We start from the raw sequence: 13,702 nt of genomic DNA, 5'->3' as shown, positions 1-13,702 counted from the left end.
AAAAAAAAAGGGGAAAAAAAAAAAAAGAAGAAGCCAACCAGCCCACCCCACGCCACCAACCCGGCTGTCTCCGCTCCCCGCGGGCCGGCGGGGCCGGGCGCGGGGCGGCGCTGCTCGGCTCGGGCGGGCGCTGCGGGGCGGGCGCGGCGCTCCCGCTCCCCCCTGCGCGGGCCCCGGCGCGGAGCCGATCGCGCCCGGCGGAGCCCGAGCGGCGGAGTTACATTGTTGGAGTTTGCCACAACTCCGCGGCCTCCGCCGGTGCGGGGCCGCTGCGGGGCTGCAGCTTCCCCGCCGCCTCCTCCTCCTCCTCCTCCTCCTCCCCACCGTGGGTGTTTTTTTTTTTTTTTTCCCCCCCCCCCCCTCTCCCCCCCGCTCTGATTTCCCTCCCCTCCGCCCGCCCTGCCTGTGTGTTTTCGCCGCCGCGCTCGCCGAGCCCCTTGGCATGAGTTAAGCACCAGCCATGGACACCAAACACTTCCTGCCGCTGGGTGAGTTCTGTTCCGAGAGATTCTCCCTTCCTACCGCGGGGGGTGTGCGTGTTGGGGACGGGGGTGTGTGTGTGTGTGTTTAAATACGATAAAATCAGCTCCTGACCTGCCTCCCCCCACCCCGTTCTCCGCTGCCCCTTCCCGCGGCGCGCACCGGGGGGCGGCGGGCGGGGGATGCGCTCGCCCCTTCCCCGGGGAGCGAGTGCGGGGCCCGGCCCCGGCTCCAGCCCCTGCCCCCGGCCCCGCGTTCGAGTTGGTATTTTTGTTTTGTTTTGGTGGTTTGTTTTTTTTTGGTTTTTTTTTTTTTCCTCGCGGCTCAGCCCCGGGGATGGGGGGGGGAAAGGGGAGCTGGGCCGGACCGAGCCCCGCTGAGCCCCGGCCGGGCAGCGCCCGCGGCCCCAGCGGCGCTTTCCAACGGGGCAGCGGCAGCCGGGAGAGCCCCCTCCCCGCCCGGGGCCGGCTCTGCGCAGGGCTGGGGCAGCGCGCAGCCTTTGCTTCCCCCTCTCGCCTTCCCTCTCGGTTTATTTTTCTCTTTAATTTTTTTTTTTTTTTTTTTACTTTTTTCCTTTTTATTTTTCCCCCCCCTCCCTTTTCTCCCTCTCTCTCCGCGGCATCCGGGGCGCGCAGCCGGGCAGGGGGAGGCAGAGCCCGCGGGGACCCCGCACCGGCCCCTCCGCTCGCATCGCCCCTCGCTGACGGCGCCCAAACCCGCCGCGACTGGGACCCTCCTGCCTTTTTTCTTTTTTTTTTTTCTTTTTTTTTTTTTTTTAATCCCTCCCCGCCTTCCTTTTAGTTACATTTTAAAACCTATTTCCAGCTGGAGTTTGCCATCGTTTCGGTGACTGAGTCAAGTCCTGGCTTGTAAGGGCGAATGCCTCCTGCGTCTCGCTTCCAGGAGAAGTGATATTGCAGAGCTCAGTGATCAGGGTGGGGGGAAGAAAAGTTTGAGCGAAGTCGCCTGGCGCCAAGTCCGGGCGAGGGGGAAGAGGGACGAATCCTGCCATCCCTCTCCCTGCTCAGCACGGTGGCTCTCAGCCTCTGGCCGAGCGAGCCACGAGCAAGACCATCCTTCTGCCTTCTCTAGGCTTTAAATCTGTGCTCAGGCTCTCTAGTCTATGGTGGTGTGTTCTGTTTGTTTGTTTGTTTATTTGTTTTTTTTTTTTAAATTTTTTTTAGTTTTGTTTAAGAATTGCAGTTTCAGTTGTTCTTTTCTAAGAGCAGAATAAATATAAACACCAGCACAAGATCTCCGGCAGGCCTGGCCCCCAGGAGGGTTTCCAGGGCTGCAGTGATCTGGAGGCTTTAGCAGGGAGACCCCTGGCCCTGTGGGGTGACAGGGCTTTGTCTGGCATATTTGTGCCCCCAAAAATCACAGTTTCACAGTGCTCCCCATTGACTTGGCTGGGAGGTGGGAGATGCTGCTGGGTTGACTCACCCAGAGTTGCTGTTTGGGCCAAAAGCATCTCACCTGCAGTGGGTCCTGATTCCAAATCAAACTGGATCCAGTGCAGGTGTTGGGGCTCATCACTAACACCCACCCCAGCAGAAGGTGCCTCTCTTGCCACACTGAAGGGGGTGGCTGTTTGGAGGATTCACTTTCCTTTGAAGCTGTTGTGGAAGATGGTCCAAACCTCTGTTGATCCGGGCAGGATCAGACCCCTGTGTGTGTACCCGCATTTTCTGTCGGTCCTGAGCCCTCCTGTTATGCTGCAGATGCTAAATAATATGTTGTGTTATTAGTCAGGTTGGCTTTGAGGGGGAAGGTGGGGAGCATGTGTCACTGCTGGCTCAGGTAAGGGTTTTCGTGCTTGTGCAGATGGAAAACAACTGATTTATCTTCTCATTTATAAATATGTGTACGGTGGGGAGAGGGTGGGTCTGTGCCACACACTGTGCAGCTCACCAGGAGCATCCAGAGGGAAAACAAGGCAGCCCAGGAGAGTGGGGCTGGGCGGGTTATAACTTTCCATCGCTGGCTCAGGAGAAAATCCAGCTGTCTGTGTGGGGTGTGTGGTCTGGGTTTGTGTCCACTGCGTGTTGTGCTGCTCTGGAAGAGACTCCTAAACTTTATCCACTGGTCTTTGGTCACTGATTGCAGACAAAAATCACTTTGGTTGTAAGGACAATGGGTTCTGCAGGGTTTGGAGGGGGAGATCTTGTTTCTGCTCTGGGCAGTGGAGGCAGGTTGGGTCTAAAAGCTTGTGAGCAGTTTGTGGGATTGAGGGGAGCCTCGAGGAATGTGATCAGAGACCTTCCCAGTGAAACCTAAGCAGAGCTGGAAGGGCCATGGGGTCTTGGTGCTTTTTGGAGGTGGGATGGTCCAAAACCTGCCAGGCCCTGACTTTGCAGAGTGCTGGGGTGTTTCACCAACCCCATGCCCTGGTTGGGAGCTGGCATTGCCAAGCCGAGGGGAGAAAAATAGCCAAGCTTGTGCAGTGTGTTTCCCTGCACACCAGTACAGGCCTGAGCTGGGGAACAGGAACAACTGGGCCAAAATCCAACTCTGTTACTGTGCCCCATCAAAATCTCATCTCAGTGTGGCCTGAGAAGGCCAACCTGGTGAGGTTCCTGGCCAAGTCCTGCCCGTGGTTAGACTCAGATAACTGTGCTGATGTCATAGGTGGAAGCGTGGCCAACGCTGGGCACTTTTAATAGTAGTATCTCATTTTCCTGCTCCTCTGGAGAGCTTCTGGCAGATGCCAGCCAGAGGCTCCCCGTGAGGACAGCATGTCCCTGGGCATCTCCCAGGCTGGCTGCTGTCCCACTACCAGGACAACTTGCAGCCTGGTTGTGGGGTCTGTGAATGCAGATACCACCACAGCCCTGGTGGGGCTCATAAACACCTCAGGGTGCAGCAGATGCTGCCTTGGAGCTGCCTGGAACTACAGATCTGCCTTGACTGAGCTTAGCATCATCAGGGGTGTCCTGCTTTTGTTCTTCTGGGGGGGATGTATTGTGCTCTGTCTCCAGGAGGTGGAAAATCAAGAAAAATCTGTCATGCAAGTGCTTGTAAGGCTGCAGGGATCCCCCTCTGCAGCCTGGTGGGGTCTGTGTGCTGAGGTCAGGCTTTGGGGGCTGATGTGCAAACCAAGGGACTTGGTTCTTCAGGTGGCTGCTTGTTCCTGAGGCTCTGACTGTAGCAATCCTCTTATTGCTTTGTTTTCTTCTTTCCCATTCCCTTAAGAAGGTGGTACCTCCTGGGGAGGAAAAAGGAGGGTGGGGGGGTGGGCTCGGGGAGCCCTCCCTTGAGGCTCAGCTCTGTGGGGGAAGAAACAGTTAATGGGTGTCCGAGGCTGGTGCTTCCCTCCCGGAGGTCAGTTCACCGGGTTGTAACCTCTTCCAGTCCATCTTCCCAGCCCTGCAGCCGTGCCAGGGGCGGCTGCAGCTGCTCAGGATGTGGGGTGAGAACTGGCCGTGCCGGGGCGGGAACGCCTCCGAGGAAAACAGCAAAAACAACCCCCCCCACCCCCCGTGTCCAGCTTGGGAGGGGACAGCCCGGAGTGTGGGGGCTGCTTTGGGTGGAAGAGAGCGAGGGAGTGTGAGTGTCCATCAGACACCTCCATCCTGCATCCCACGTGTCCGGGGCGAGCCTGGATGCTGCGTGGAACCCAAGGCACATCAATGGGAGCCTCTGTCTGGGTTGAGATCTCCTCACCACGATCCTCATTTCTGCTCCGTGGAGCCTCAGAAATTTACAGCTGATGGGAAAATCCGTAGGGAGGAAAACTTCTGTAAGATGTAAGGAGGGTTGTGGTTTTTCTGAGCACCCTGGTGAGGAAGGAGGAATCCTCTGCCCCACGTCTGGAAGATGCTGGTTGGCTCTGTGGGGCTGTTGGGCTAAAGCAGGGCCTCAAAAGATAAAGTCTAGTTGTGTCCTGGTCTCTCTTGCTGAAGCCTTGTGTAGGGCTTGACCTCTCCCAGTTGACATATGCAAAACGAGCTGGGAAGGAATTTCTGCCTTTTTCAGAATCTGGGCTGTGACAGTGAAATAAATCCTCCAAGCGTCCCTGAGTTTACTCCACGTCATCCTGCTGGGTTGGGGAGAGCATTTGTGTTTCTCAAATTTAGGGCATTTTATTTATTTAAATGAGAACGGGGGAGAAAGCCGCAGAATTTGAGTTATTCATTGCAAATATTATTATTGGCATTTTGCTCCTGTTGAGAAAAAAAAAAATCAAGGGGGCAATCAAAACATTTCACTGGAAAATACACCCTGGCTTCGTCCCACTCACATCTTGGAGGCGAAAATAAATATTTATTGAGAAATGGGTTAAAAACCTTTTCGTTGGAGCATTGTTTTCTGGGAGCAGGGGTGGATTGCCATATGCCAGAGCCCTGCCACCCAGCTGAATTTTGATTTTTTTTTTTTAGTTTTTTTTGCAGGATGGTTGAGAAAAGAAACAAACTGAGGAACTGTGGGTGCTGGGGGCAAGGGCAGGGTGTTCTTGGGTCCTGCCTCATCCACAGGGTGCTTGTTCCTGTGAGCATCCTGATGCCTTTGGGGGGGATTGTGTGTGCTCAGGGTGTTCCCCAAGGCTCTTGGCTGCCTGAAATCACCATAAATATCCTGTGAGCCCACTGTGCTGACAGCAAGAGATGGTGGCCCTTGGCAGGGGGATTAACTGAGAGGACGGTGATGGAGCAAGGATGCCAAGGGACTCCCTGTGCCCCGTCTGGGCTCCTCTCCATGGAGCTGTGCTGCTGGTGACAACCAAATCCGGGGATACCTCAAATCACTGCGGGCCAAGTATTGCAGAGACCTTCCCTGCAAGCTGGGTAACTTAATTGGGCTCTAATTAATGCTGTTCTCTGGCTCTGATTCCCAGTGTCAGAGCCACAATCGCCTCCCTTGGCGGGTGAAGGAGCTGGGTCTCTCCTTGCTCCAACCCCCAGAGTGGAGGGATGCTCCGTGGAGTGGAGGGATACTCCGTGGAGTGGAGGGATGCTCCGTGGAGTGGAGGGATGCTCAGCAGAGCAAGCATGCTGCTGGAGCAGGATCCACCCCAGCACTTCCATAATTGCTTCCTTAAAGGCCCAGGTGGGCCCTCCAAGCCAGTGGAGCTACAAAGCAATAGGGGAGGCAGCCTGGGTGGTTTTATTTTAATTGATTTTGTCAGGAGTTGCTGTATTTTATTACATTTAAAGACTAGACTCTGGAATAACTTTGAACGTTTGACACGCACACAAAAAGCAGCTTTCTGACATTTTCCTCTTTGCTTGTCTTTTATTTTATTTCTCCCCTCTCCTCCTCCTCAAAGGAAAGCGTGTGCCTGGAGGGAGGACAGAGGAGGAGGAGGGAGGAGCGGTTGTGTCTCTCCAAAGGCTGCTCGAACATCAAGGCAGCGCAAAGCAGATGAAATAATATTGCAAATAAGGATTTAAAAAACCCTACAGAAGGATCCCCGCACATGCCAGCCAGCTCAAACTGCCAGAAGATTTTCAGACAGAAGCAATTTAGCCTGGGAAAATGCTCTATTGTTGAGATGGAAACTGGCTGCGAGAACTTGCCTTTTCTGACAACGTTTGGCTTAGAAAAAGCAAAGCAAAGTCAAGGAAACAACCTGAGTTTTTATTTAGAGAAGAAGGAGCTTTTCAAAATGGAGGGTGTTTTCCGAGATAAACAGGGAACAATTCCCTTACAAGAAAGGGCTCAAATTAAGCCCAAATGCAGCTCCTCTCCTTTGAAATTTTGTTTAACATGGAGTTAAAAAATAATCCTGTTCAAACAGACCATTCGTAAGCATGAAATGGTTGGGCTTTTTCCTTTTTTTTTTTTTTCCCCCCCCTCTCCCTTTTCTTTTATTATGATCTACAATAAAAGTTTCAAGGCTTGCACCTTGGGGCTGTAATTCTGGTGGCAGCCGTGCCTGTGCCAGCTCCTGCCTCTCTGGACATCAGGAGGGGACGGATCTCGCCTTCAAAAGTCCTTGTCTGCCCAGATGAGGCAGATCCAGGGTGGGAAACTGAGGCACGTGGGTGCATCTGAGCTGGGAACGGGGCCCGGAGCGAGGGCGTGGGGTGGTTGTGAAACCTCGGCTGGGACGGCGGCTTCCAGCCCCACAGAGCTGATCCATCTGGGATCTCGGCTCCATAGGGCTCTCCTGGGCTCTTGAGGGTCCCAGATCCTTGGCCTGGGAGCCAAAAAAAGCTCACAGGTGGGGTTTGTGTGCGAGCCGGGTGCTCCCAAAGCTGCAGGCGAGGAAGAAACTTCCTAAATATTTGGTTTATTAAGCGTCAGGATGAGGGCTGGAATCCCCTTCTGCTCTAGCAGGAGATCATCCCTCTCATCGTGGTCATTGTTCCTTCTTTCAGACTCCTGGGGGATTTGATTTCTTTGTTAATCTCAGTTTTGATGGGCCATGAGTGGAGGTTGGTGGTAAATTTGGGTTTGGGTTTTGTCTGAACCCTAAGCCTCTCCCCAAGTTGCATCAGCTGCGGAATTGCTGCAGAGCCAAGAGATAAAAGGGGCAATACTGGGGACCAATAAAATGGTAATGGGATTCCCAGCTGGTCGTTACTTTCCATGGTTCTCCGTGGGTCACTCTTTTGTGAAGTTTTGGCTTTCTTCAGCTTTACAGACTTTAAAAAAAAAAAAAAAGAAGAAATTAGGGGAGGGGGAGCTGAGGGCAGCCCTGGAGCCCCCTGAGATTTACAGCCCCCTCAGCTCCCGGAGCAGATCCTTTGTGCTGCCAGGAGCGGGTTAGGGAGGGATGCCCTGTCTCGTTTCAGCTGGGCGGGAAGGCAGAAACGTTTGATTATTGTTTTTCCATTTCTGGCTGACAAGGGAGGGCTGGAAAGTTGTTTTCCTTCTTTATATTTTCTTTTTTTGTTTGTTTGTTTGTTTTTTGTTGTTTTTTTTTTTTTTGCTGTGAACTCTGTGGGCTGCTGCGAGACAATTTCGTTGTGGGCAGCGCGTCTCCTACGTGCCCATTATGGAGTCGCAGTGAGGCAACGGCGGCGGTGAGGCAAGAGCGGAAGGAGAAGTAGAGGGAGTGAGCTTCCAGCCAAAATCCACCCCGGGACACCGAGGTGGTGAAGCAGGGACACAGGGTTGCCACGGGATGGGATGGAGGAGGCGAGGTGGTGAGTGGTGGCAGAGGCGTGAAGGGAAATAGAGAGGAGCTGAGCCAGGGAGAGGCAAGAACACAGTTTGGGGCATCACCACCGAGCTGAGGGAGTTGTTTTGGTTGCTCCTGGGGGTTAAAGGGATGGGTGAGAACTGTTTTCCAGTGTTGCAGCTTCCCTACTCTGCTCCTGAGGACCCATGTGTAAGTTGAGGCTCTTGGAAAAGGAGGATAAAAGAATGAGAGACCCCCTTTCCACTTTGACCAACTTTGCCAGACTAAACTGGACTCCCCTTCTGCCCCCACCTCCCTTTTTTTGCTGCCCCGTTTTTGTGAGAGGAGTGACTTTATCAGGCCTGGGAAGGCTTGGGCTCTGCCTGCTGTGGAGGAGCTGTGGTCTCTAACAGGGTGGAGCAGGCGGCAGATAACAGCGTATCAGTGGCAGGTCGTGCAGGGGATGCTCGTGGGCACCGTGATGGGGAGATGCACGGCCCCACATTGCAGTGTTGGGGCTGCTTCTAGAGACCCCTCGCTCCCTACAGCTGCCCTGACCCACATTGTGGTGCTGCTGCAGCCTGGGGGGATGCTTGGTGTGGGGCCAGGGGTGTGGGACAGAAGTGGCCGTACCAAAAGAGCAGGGGGTACCCAAACCCTGTGAGGGCCCAGGTGACTTCAGCAAGTTGAAGGGCGCTGTCTCAGGGAGCTCTGCACCTGCGTGACCAACCCTCCCTGCTGACCTGCACTTGGTCAAGTGTGACTTTCAATTGATCATAAAAATCCAGTGTGATTCACAGCATTTCTGCCCTCCAGCCTGCCGGGCTCCGTCTCTCCGCATTCACGTAGCGTGAGAGAGCAGATTGCCCTCCAGTTCATCCTCCTCATCCTTAATGGGGAGCTGTTGCTTACTGGGACTGCTCCCCTCACACACTCCTTGAATTATAATGTCTTAAAGATGTGGCTTAGCATTTTAATTTAATTTTTTCTTTTTTTTTTTTTTAAATTTATTAAGAAAACTCGTCTCAGTGCGAGCTCCCAAACATCAGGGTGGGGAGAGAGGGAGGTGCATCCCTGCTCCATCCCAGTGCAGACTCGTGTGCGTGCGTGTGCGTGTGGCTCACAGACAGTGAAATTGCACCCTAGAGTTATAAAGCAATTGTCTAGCTCAGCAGCAGAATGAGCATGAAATGGTGCAGAAAGCAACTAAATAAAATTGGGTAAGGCAGATGCATGAAAATAATGACATCTCTATCCTGTAGTCGGGCACGCTTGCTCTTCCTCACACACGCAGATAAACTTTTATAACAGACTTTGCATTTATTTTCCCAGGAAACTCTTCTGCTGTGGAGATGTGTGTTGGTGTGGTTGTGAGCCCCTGCACCCCCTCTCCCCATGTTTCTGGGGCTGTCGTGCCGTGCATCGCTGCCCCTCTCCTCCCATTCCTCCCTCCTTGTCCCCTCTTTCCCCTGTTTTTGTTTTCAGAGAGGGATTTTTATGCTCAGTCAAACACCAAAACGATAACCTTTGCGACTTCATTTCCTTTCGGCTGCTGTGGCTGTGCCGGGCTGGGGAAGCCCTGTGAGCTGGTGGCTCTCAGGGTGACCTCCCACGTCCCATGCAGATGGGATGAAAAGATGCTTTCCTGGCTTGCTCCTGCTTTGGAGTTTTCTCCTTTTTCCTCCCTGGATGGTGTAGCTGTAGTGGGCTGTAGTGTGGAGCTTTAGGACACAAGAGCAGGGATGGAAAGCAGGGTTGGTGCACTGGCTGTGTGACTCCAGGGTGACACCAGGGCCACCTGCTCCTGCCCTCTGTATTTATCCAACTACACAGATTAAAAATTCCCCCAGTTGGGGCCTGGAAAATTGACTTTAGCTGTGATTCGTCCCCAGACACCATCCCCAGGGTTTTCCCTGGGCTCTGTGCTGCTGTCCCTGCTGTGACACTGCCTTGGAGTTGTTGGCCTCAACAGAGGCATGTTCCCCCCCCTCTGTTCCTGGAAGCTGATACTTTTCTCAATGGTCCAATGTTTTGCTCCTTTTGTGCCAGGATTCCCGTTGAGACTGGGAACAAGCTCCTCATCTTCCCCCTCAAGAGGCCCTTTAGGTGACATTAAGACTATGTCCCTGCTGTCCTCATGCCCTCCTGTCTCCAAAGATATCTTTGGGCACTGCTCCATGTGCTCGTGGTGCTGGGGATGCCTTTGCTCAGTGGGGTGCTGCCTGCTGCATCCTGCCAGGATGCATTGGAAGGCTCAGAACTGAGCTGATTGTGGATCCTTTCCTTCTCTGCAAAGAAAATTCAGCCCTGGGCTGTGCTGGAGCCTGGGGCTCCCTACCCAGTGCCTTTGCAGCAAAATCTCCATCTCTGGCTTTCCTTTGCCAGGATGTGTCCCTGGGGTCCCAGATTAGCTGCTCCAGTGCCCCTCCATCACACGCAGACCAGCGTGGATCCCATGGGTGGTTGGGAGCTGCGTGTTGGCTGCTCAGCCCCGAAGCACAACAGTGTGGGACGTGGCGTGTTCCCCTCCTCCTGCAATAACCCAGCTCCTCTGGAGTGAGGCAGAGGAGGAGGAGGAAGAGGAGGCTTCCCTGCAGGGATTGCTCTGGCTCTAGGGCAGCAGGATGCCAATGCTCTACCAGCATTTTTGCTGGTGTGGGGCCACAGCACCGGAGTGGGGAGCAGGGAAACGCACACGTGCAAAAATCAGTGTGAAAGCACAAATCGGGCCAAGAGTGAAAGGTTAAAGAAATCCAGAGGAAGCGGAGTGATGTGCGTGATAGAAAGGGGTTTCCTGTACCTACAGAGGCCACCCAGGCTCCCTTCCTGCCGAGGTAAACGTGCTAAACCCAAAACTTTCTGCTCCCCTAAGCAAATTGCGGTCTGCTCTTCGGGCATGCTGCGAGCAAGCCGTGCCAGCCGCGGTGTTAATGCCTCCTGCTTTACAGTCTGCTCTCCCCAGACGCTGCCGTGGTATTTATGGGATGATCAGGCAGATCCTGGGCAGCACCACAATCCTGCAGAGGGAACAAGACTCGGGAAGGGTTTTCTGCAAGTGAGCTGTGCCCTGTGCTCCTCATCAGGGACCTGACATCAGAGGGGCTCCAGGAAGAGTTAAGGCTCCTGGGACAATTACCTGCAGGCCTCTATTTAAGCACTTAGGAAGGCTTAGCTGATCCCAGCTGGAGATAGGCCTGGCCCCAGGCCAGCGGATACCTGTTGTGTGCAAATGTCTGAGACTTTAAACAACAGTTCAAAGCTGGGGCTTGCTGGGAGCGGGGCCCCCAGTTGTGCTGAGGGGGGGGGCTCTGCTCACCTGCTGTGGGTGTTGTGGGGCTGATATGGTGCTTCAGAGACACACAGTGAGGCAGCACCCTGCCAGCAGGTTTCTCTGCTGCTTATAGTGTTGGGAGACACAGATTTAGTTAGTTAAGGGTTTTTTGCCTGTGTTTGGGGTTGTGTTTTGGTGGCAGTGCTGCCGTGTCCCCCAGCTCTGGGGCTTTGCCTTGGAGCCCCAGCGTAGTTGTACCTTGGGGTGTCACCCTCCTCTCGGGTGGGGGGAAAACCAGCATTCCCTTCTGGCAAGTCGCTCCCTCTTCGTGCCTCACCTGTGGGGCAGGTTTAGGCTGTGGAAATCAGAGGCCGTCGGTCACCGTGGGCTTTGTTTAGCTTGGGTGCTCCCTCTTCCCATCTTGTTTTTCCTCCTGCGCCGGGATCGCCGAGGGGTGTTCGGCGCCGCTCCCTGCAGCACCCAGGCGCTCCTCTGCTTGTCCCGGTGTTGTGCCGTGGGAGTCGAGGCTGGGCGGGCATGGAAAACCACGTCTGGCTTCTCCAGCGAGGTTTCACGGCCTCTAGGTGTGCGCAGGAAATGTTGCAGGGCAGGGATTTCTTGCAGCGAGCCCTGGGTGGCAGATAACAGCGCGGTGCCCATCTGGAGCCCCCACCTACGCACACGGGGAGGCTCCACCTCTCCCGGCGCCTTCCCAAAACCCTGCGGCAGCACAGGGGCTGTGGGGCTGATCCAGGAACCCTCTAGGTCTCTTTCTTGGAGCAGCTGCCCTCACCCTTGGATGCTGTCCCGGCTGTGTAAGGTGCAGCCCACCCTGGGGTCACAGTTTGGTGCAGTTCAGCAGCACTCCAGGAATGGCACCCGGTGTTGGGGGAGCTGAAAAACTGTTCTCAGGGATGCACAAGCAGGCACACCTCAGGATACAGCCTGGGAAGCAGTGGCATGGAGGGCGAAGCTCATCCCGGCTCATCTCTGAGAGCAGAGGGATGCCTCAGTCCTGACCAAAATGTGGGGACCCCAAAGCAGCCCTTTGGAGGGAGGAGAGCACATGTTGGGGCAGAGAAGTGCCTGTGCTGGGTTGGGGTATGAGTTGGGGTCCTTGGAGCCCGTGCTGGGTAGGAAGGGGTGAGCGTGGGGCTGGGTGCAGGGATGTGCCCGCAGGGTGGGAGCAGCCGGTCCTGCCAGTTCTCCCGGGCTCTGGGAAGTCCCTCGAGCTGCAGTCAAGGCCGAGGTGAGAGCTGATCCCAGGTCCTTCTCTGCCACCAGTTCCCAGGGCTCTTCCTTGGCCACTCCTGATGGCTCATTTGTAAGTCTTTGGGAGCACAGACTGGGAAAGCACCCAGGGAGTCTGGCCCTGGCTGGGAGTAAAAGCTGTCTTTTACAGAAGGGAAGGCAGAGCCAGTGCACTCCCTAATTGAATGCACCTTTAGAAATTAATAAGGTAGAACTGACTCTACTAAAAAAAAACAAAAAACAAACCAAAACACCAAGCCCAATGCACTGAGCTGCCCTGTAATTGTCAGTGTGGAAATCACGGGCACATGAGGACTTGCAAGCGAGTGATTAAATCCACAGCCTGGTTTCAAAAGCAGAAGAAATGGGCCTCCCAGTGCTACCTGGCCCTGCACCAGTGCTGGGGGTCCCATGGACCCTTTGACATAGGAGCCTGTTTTTGGGGTGGTTTGACTGGACCCCGGCGGGATCGGCAGCTCAGCATTGATTTCATCGAGCGGGTTCAAGATCACGTCAGCTTAACTAAGGACTGAGATTGACCCACTGTGATTTACTGACTTTATTATTAAGACAATGATGGGGCTGGGCTGGAGGAGAGGAAGCTCAGCATTCCCATCTTTGCAGGGTGGGATGGATTCAGGCAGCACTGACACCTTTCCCAATTTTTCCGTCCTTTTTGCTTTGAAGAGGTAAAATCCTGAATGTACCTTGAGGAGGGTGCATTGAGGAGAAGGACTTTCCATCCCAGCTCTTGGCCCTGTCAGTAGCTGCAGCAGAAGAACATTATAAGGAGCTATTCATCATTGCAATTATTTTATTAAGGGTACACTGTGTGCTTGGGAGCTGGAAGAGATGGAGCTTTGGGATGTTTTCAGCATTATAAATACTGGTTGGTTACATCACCCAGCTTTTAAAAATGGTATGTGTTGTCCTGGTGAAAGAGGATTTGCAGACAACCTTGAAGAGGGGAGCCAGGTGGCTGTTCCCAGCAGGGAGAGCAGCTTCTGTCTTTGCATTTCCCTTGGGACCAACAGGGAGAGAAATCTCTGGGCTCTGCCTGGGGGGAATTTGTGTAGGGGTGCCCATTATGGGCTGGAGGTTGTTGGAAAGGGCTCCTTGGGAGCAGCCATGTCATTCTCACAGGAGATGGGTGAGCTCCTCTGTCTCAAACACGGAGCCCCATAGCACAGCGCCGTGCCCTGCTCTGGGAATGCTCCGTGCAGCCTCTCGCTACCAAACCCCAAAATGCTGCTCTGAGGGCTGTTCTGCATTTTTCTGTCCTGTGTGGGGCCCTGGGTGTTTTTCAGGGGTTGCCCACCCCGGTGCCAACCCAGCCTGCTGTGGCAGGGTGGCTGGTGGCAGGTCCCTCAGGCTGCACCTCCCCGTGTGTTATCGCAGCGGCGCTCGGGGTAAAGTCCACCATGGGAAAATGCCCAGTGGACTTTTAACTGGAGTCCTCAGGAGAGCCCAGCTTAAAAACCTTTAACTGTTTCCTGACAATCTCTGCTGGAAAATAAAGACAGAATGGGGGCAAGGGTGGGCTGCCTGCCCGGGGTCAGGTCGCTGCAGTGGGGGCCCACTGGTGGCAGTGCTGGGGTGGTGACAGGGACAGTGCCAGCTGATCCTGGGGACAT

At 54.5% G+C, this 13,702-nt stretch overlaps 1 protein-coding gene across 1 annotated transcript in view; it reads left to right on the top strand.

Annotated features, from left to right (window-relative positions):
* Positions 1-252: 252 nt before the first annotated feature.
* The window catches only part of RXRA (retinoid X receptor alpha), a 105,565-nt gene continuing 92,115 nt past the window's right edge, over positions 253-13,702 (top strand). The window contains exon 1 of the mRNA XM_027649929.1: positions 253-488. Within this exon, the coding sequence (XP_027505730.1) occupies positions 461-488 (28 nt within the window). The 5' untranslated portion in view covers positions 253-460. The remainder of the gene's footprint in view (positions 489-13,702) is intronic.

Source organism: Corapipo altera, unplaced genomic scaffold, assembly GCF_003945725.1.
Source record: "Corapipo altera isolate COAL_440 unplaced genomic scaffold, ASM394572v1 268, whole genome shotgun sequence".
Classification (NCBI taxonomy): Eukaryota; Metazoa; Chordata; class Aves; order Passeriformes; family Pipridae; genus Corapipo; species Corapipo altera.
Note: the sequence above shows the minus strand (reverse complement) of the source record. Positions and strands in the feature narration are given on the sequence as shown.